The sequence below is a fragment of the Sinocyclocheilus grahami genome, unplaced genomic scaffold (genome assembly GCF_001515645.1).
Source record: "Sinocyclocheilus grahami isolate Dianchi unplaced genomic scaffold, SAMN03320097.WGS_v1.1 scaffold592.1, whole genome shotgun sequence".
Classification (NCBI taxonomy): domain Eukaryota; kingdom Metazoa; phylum Chordata; class Actinopteri; order Cypriniformes; family Cyprinidae; genus Sinocyclocheilus; species Sinocyclocheilus grahami.
Genome location: NW_015505771.1, coordinates 223,742 through 230,150, shown reverse-complemented (window position 1 = coordinate 230,150; position 6,409 = coordinate 223,742). Strand labels below are relative to the sequence as shown.

The 6,409-nt window shown below is 34.8% G+C and overlaps 1 protein-coding gene across 1 annotated transcript in view; it reads left to right on the top strand.

Moving 5' to 3' along the window:
* The first annotated feature begins 914 nt into the window (after positions 1 to 914).
* LOC107557181 (SAP30-binding protein-like) overlaps positions 915 to 6,409 on the top strand; it is a 32,767-nt gene continuing 27,272 nt past the window's right edge. Inside the window, exons 1-4 of the mRNA XM_016240505.1 lie at positions 915 to 939; positions 1,054 to 1,172; positions 1,969 to 2,013; positions 4,281 to 4,323. Coding sequence (XP_016095991.1) covers positions 915 to 939; positions 1,054 to 1,172; positions 1,969 to 2,013; positions 4,281 to 4,323 — 232 coding nt within the window. The remainder of the gene's footprint in view (positions 940 to 1,053; positions 1,173 to 1,968; positions 2,014 to 4,280; positions 4,324 to 6,409) is intronic.

Genomic DNA, 6,409 nt, shown 5'->3' with positions numbered 1-6,409 from the left:
CAACACAAATATCCTTTATGTATTTAATCCCATTCTATTAACCAATGTCTTTGCTTCTGACCTTCGATGATCCAGTTCAACCGTACTAACAAGCAAAAATTACTCTAGACGAACATTTGTGTGTCTTTTTTTATTGCTGAAGTGTGTTGAAATGTCTTCTTCTGCATTCTACTGTACGGACGTAAATGTACTTTCCCTTCAGCCTGAGGCTTATTCATTTCACTTTTGGTGTGAAAAGGCTTTTATACAGTATTTGCCAAAAATATAACTTTTTTTATTTTAAAAACAAACAAGCAAGCCCTGTCCAGATTTAAAAAGTAGCGCAAAAGTAACGTAACGCATTACGTTCCATAAAAAATAGTAATTGGTCATAGCTCCCGGCGCCGATTTATACTGGAGTCGCACCGGTAGTGACGTCATGGCTGTCGCCGGCCAACGAGTTGGTGTTTTTTCAATGTATGCTTCAGACACGGGTCACGACGAGGCGTTCCCCATAGCGACCCCTAGAGGACGCAGTTCGAAGTTCCCATGAAAGGGAATGGTTTGTTCCCTATTTTAATTACTTAATGGTACAGTTTTTTAAATGTCTCTTCTTCTTCTGCTTTATGTAACTTTATGCTTGTAACCTTCATTGATATGACAGTTAGCCTCACAAAAGATCTCATATTAATGTATTATGGATTTACAGTAGTAACAATAACTAGTAACTATAGTATTAACTGTTGTAACTGTGTGAAATCTGTGGTATTTTGATTCAAATTCATTAGTATCTTTGTTAAAAACAGGATTTGGCACAGTACTTCACACTTTCACTTTTGTGTTACGTATTTATGATTTCTGTCTCATTTTGATCTATTTTGTATAGTGTTAGTACGTTTCAGAGTTTGATTTTTAGATATTTTTGTTACTTGAGCATGGTAACAAATCTGGTAGTATGCCGTATCGCTCCTTGATATCATCAGGAATGGTCGATTAAGTCATTAACAGGTCATACACTTGTAAATACGGCCTCAGTGGAATTGAAAAAGCTTTTTTTGTGTGCTTGTCTGTCAGAATCTCATGGTGGATTGGTGTCGGCTGGTTACAGAGAGGATGAAGTGAGTCGTGTGGAGGAGGCAGATGAGAAGCCCTCGGAGAATGAGGACAGTGATGATGACAGCACTAGAAATTCGGTCAGCCTTAACCACAACTTTCAGTTTAGGGGTTTTCTAGAAATGTCTGCCCATTACATTCACATGGAATGTAATTCACAAATTCACATTTTTAATGGACCTTCCACTAATTAGAGGAGATCAGAGCCAGTTGTAATAAAAGGATGTAACAGTACAATTCTGCAACCAAAAACTGGCAAATTACAAGAAAAAAAATGTGATCATATACATTTTTTTATATTGTCCATTATTGTTTTTTTAATTATCAGTATCATTAGTAGAAAAAGTGATAAATATTTAAATTTTAAATCTGAAACTGAAGAATTTCAGTTTCAGATAATTACACAATATGCAAATTTCCATCTGTTTTAAATGAACATTATTTTTATTCTAGCTAATAATATTAGTGCCATATAAACATTAGAAACTATTCCGTAATGTGACAACACTCTGACATATTATATTAAACACTGTGATCTAGTAGTTCTTATTATTTGTCATTATAAGTACTTTCAGTACAAATATTCCTTTTTCATATCAAAATATAGCACGTTGCTTTCTTGTAAATTTACAATGGTCCCTCTTTTTTTAATTTCAACTCTGATTATTTGATTGATGCTATTTCCCACTGTCTAGTGTGGGACCGTTGTATGACATCGGCTATAATTAAATTAATCAGAAAAAAGGCCACAGTCAACTGAATCCCCATTCATTCTCAGTCAGAGCACTATGGTTGAAACTTTAGTTTTACACCTGAGGGGGGAGCTCTTGATTATGGTTTTGGCTGTGGTGACCCTGTTCATTTTTATTTTTATAGGAAGAGGAGGAGTCGGACTCAGGGCGGACCCAAGATGATGTGAAGGTATTTGACCCCACCTAAATTCCCTCCCTGACTGCTCTGGGGTTCAGGGTATCAAACCCAAGACACACCCGTCCTCGGTTTATTGCGTTGTTATGATTGGTCTCAAACCAAGAGAACACAGCATCACTCAAGCTAAGGAACAGCATGCGTGTTTGAACTTGCAGAGAAGGTTCATATCAGAGTAATACAGCATGTCCTTAATGTTTTCATGCATATTTATTGAACATTAGGTTTATGCACAGTTACTTTTCTTACACATTCTTTTAACATTTACAAAGTGTTTAAAAGTTTGGGGACTGTCATATGTGTTAGATGTTTTTAAAAGTTATTTGATCAAAACTACAGTCAAAACAGTAATAATGCGAAAAATTGTTACAGTTGAAAACTATGTTTTGTATTTTTAATATATTTTAATATGCAATTTATTCCTGTGATGGCAAAGCTGAATTTTTAGCAGCCATTACTCAAGTGATTGATTTGGTGCTCAAGAAACATATTTTGTAACAATGCAAAGGTCTGTCCCTTTTAATCAATGTAATACATCTTTGCTGAATAAAACAATTCATTTCTTTCAAAAAATAAAAGTCTTACTGACCCCAAATGAACGGTAGTGTATATGGTATTTACATGACACTATCACAATAGTGTCCAGAAACACATTTGTGTTGTTATTTTATGAATTAAGATTTTAAGTTCTAAGAGCAAGAATCTAAATTCCGTTTTCATCTAAAAGGATTTCAGATGTGCAAAGCATTTCAGTGGCAAGTTATTTCATGCACTGACATTACTTTTTCATAATAGAAGATTGCGATGTTGCATAAATTTAGAGCCACACCCCAAAGACAGAACACTGTTCGTCTTGCTTGCTAAATAAGAGCATCAAAACATGATTTGAACTAATGAACTAATTTGATTAAATTGATTGCTTAATAATGACTTTCACAAATGTAAGAGTTATGGTGTTTTTTATTTTTATGTGGGTTCAGTTCATTTTTGTCCTTTCGACTGTTGTTCACCCAAAAACTACCATTCACATTTACTCACTCCCTTGTTGTTTAAAACCTATATGGTGTTTTGATTTTCATTAGAAACTAAAAAGGGGAATTTTGAACAATCTTTATGCACCTATTGCATAAAAATAAGAGCATAGAACATGAAAGTAACTAAATCTTCACTTAAGTGTCTTATAAGTTATCATTTTAAGATTCAGACATTTGTTTTGTCTTTAATTCACATTTACTCACTCCCTTGTTGTTTAAAACCTATATGGTGTTTTGATTTTCATTAGAAACTAAAAAGGGGAATTTTGAACAATCTTTATGCACCTATTGCATAAAAATAAGAGCATAGAACATGAAAGTAACTAAATCTTCACTTAAGTGTCTTATAAGTTATCATTTTAAGATTCAGACATTTGTTTTGTCTTTGCTGTTGTAAAAGTGCATGCAGGGGCATGACAATGAAATGGCAAGAAGTAGGTCCATTAACCAATGGTCCTGTTTTTGGGCTAATCTAAATGAAAAAGACCTCTTTTAAGAGACCTCGCCTCAGTGGAGATAGATGTGTCCTTTTTTTGTCTCACATTGTTTTGCCATACTGGGTTTTCAAGTGAATGGACTGTTGTTAAGATTTGAGCTCTTGGCTACAAGAGATTCATCTTTTTGTGAGTCATATCTTTCTTTCTCTGTGCTGTCCTAGACACATTTTCTGCTTGGGCACTTTTACGAGACGATTCTTCCATCTGCACATCCTGTTGCTGAGTGACTGTGTGTGTAAGATTGTGTAAAAGAGGACAGCGAATAGAGAACCTCTTTTTTTTAGCCTAGTTTTATTATTCTGGGGTTTTTCACTTTGGTTCTGATTTCATCACCTTCGGTTTTTAAGCCTCCCAAGAGAGATTTTTTTCTTTTAAAAGTTACAGCACAGGATTAAACCTATATTTCTGAATAGCGAGCAGTGTTTTAAGATCTGCATAAAAGAATACTTTTAAACACAATATTTAATTGGAAAAAAATTGATAATTTTAAATTGTTGTTAGACTTGGAGTTGACACAAGGGGGCACTAACACTTTTGTTAGATGAACAAGTATGCATTGTTATTAGCTGAAATGTCAAAATGGCCAAATATTAATCGGTTCTTTCAATATATTACTTGGTCTGTCATAATTCATCTCATGTGGACGTACATGCTGACTTAAAATGACATAGGAAGTAAAATGTGTTATTGATTTTCAATTATGCATGTTTGGCCATTTCTTCTTTTGTAGGATGTCTCAGAAGTGGAAGTTAAAGACCCCAATGAGCTTGTTGGTAAGTATAAAATTAATCAATCATACTGTCATCTTCAAATAAAATATTTTTCAAAACTTCACTTGGATATGGTAGAGAGCACCACATCATGCCCTCTTGAAAAGAGCATTGTTATGTATTTGTGCTCCAGCCAACATGGTGTAATTGCTTTGTCAGAATGTGGCTGAGGTGTGTCTGTGTGTATCTCGGCCGTGCCCAGGAAATGAGTGAGTGATCCAGGTTAGATTGCTTGCTTCTGTCCTGTTTTATGGAAAGCGTGTGATTTGATTATAGTGAGACCTCAGGTTCATCACTTTTCTATTAAGCCTAATAAGTATAATCCTGGTTGATTCCAATAACAATGATAACTGATTTAAGACTGTCATTATATTAGTAATCATGTAATCTGCTAATTATTTTGCAGATTAATCAAGTCCTGACAATAAAAAAATTAATAGCAGCATTTCAAGGAAGCAAAAGTGCTTCATAATGTTACATTTATTATAAGCTCAACTTGCTTATAATAAGCAAAATCTGCTACTTTAAATGTTCAAGCAATTTAAAGTCAGGTGGATTCTTGATATTGTTCCTCTTTGCTATTATTGTTATAGCTGTGGCGTGGACTTCGCTGTTCTCATACAATTGTTTTAATGGTTATTAAAACTTTATAGTTATCATCCTTGGTGTGAATATGCCTTCCTGATTAGTCTCTCAAAGGACTTCTTGCCAATTCGTAAATTAGTCCAAGATTTTATTTATTTATTTTATTTATTTATTATTGTATAGTCTCACACCAATCTTGCTAATGAATTACTTTGTCTCTGTCAATGAAGTCGAAACAGGAAATTGTGTTTTAATATACTTTTACGTTAATATTTATTTGGTATTATTACTTCAGCCTGATATAGATGAGGAGTACGGTCTTCATGAAAACTTTATAATGTGCAACATTATAAACAACAAAACACATGGAGCCTGCACTAGAAGTTTGTGATGTGGGGCCCTTAACTTTCTCTTTGTGTTTATGTATAAAAACAGTATTTATAATGCCACATATCTTTCTGATGCAGTCAGAGACGGAATATTATTTTTTTTACGGTTCTCGGGAGTTACAGTAAACAAGACACTTGGACGAGTAACTGAACGTTCCACTTTGTCTTGTTTTTCTTCTCATTAAAATGTGAAAATATCAGAACAGACCGTAAGACAGGAAGATCTTATCAGAGACTCAAAGGTTTTCTTTGTGGTTGGGAGACAGAAGTTTTCCCTCCTTCTCTTTTTTGGAGTCTTTCTGAGATGGTAGTTGGTGTATGGGCTTTGTGTGTGATTGTGCCACTTGTTTGGGAGGACACTGAACTCTGAAGATGCCAGAGAAATGAGTCACTTACAGTCAACGCTTGATTACTCTGATGGAAAGGAAATTACAAAAACCCATGGGAAGAGATGTACTGTTCTAAGATCAGCTAAGATCACACTGTAAATGAGGTCAGGGATAAGAAATCTGGCTCGAGAGCAGCAGCAGGGTTTTTAGAGGTTTTATAGAAGACCTCCATCTTGCCAACATTCCTGCACACACTTGCTGCCTGCTGCTACCACATTTACTCTAATCACACTGTAATTATTAGGACATGCTTGAATGCTTTATAAAACACGGCTTTCAGACCAACTACATGAAGCTGAATCCATGACAGCCACAAATATAATCCCACACTCATAGTCGCACTCCTGGCAGCTTTAAATTTACTTTTTTTAAATATTTTCTAAGAAAATGTGAGTTGTGTTTGTCTTTGTCGCTAGGGTGCTCTGGGTGGTTTCTAGGTGGTCGCTTGCAGTCAGAAGAGCCCACACGTCTCTGGTCACTGTAGTGGGCAAATTTCAGAAGTAAAAATCCCATTAATTTTATCCATAGGGAAATTTGATTTTAAAGATAACTTAATCTGTTAAAGACAGACCTACTGTAAGCTATGAGGTTATTAATCGATTTCCTTAATGTCATCAATCTGCATTATTTCAACTTATTTTTTAAGCAATTGTTTAAAAGTGGAATTCCTGGAGAAAAACGTCTCAGGTTACTTATGTAACGTCTCGGTTACGTATGTAACCCTCG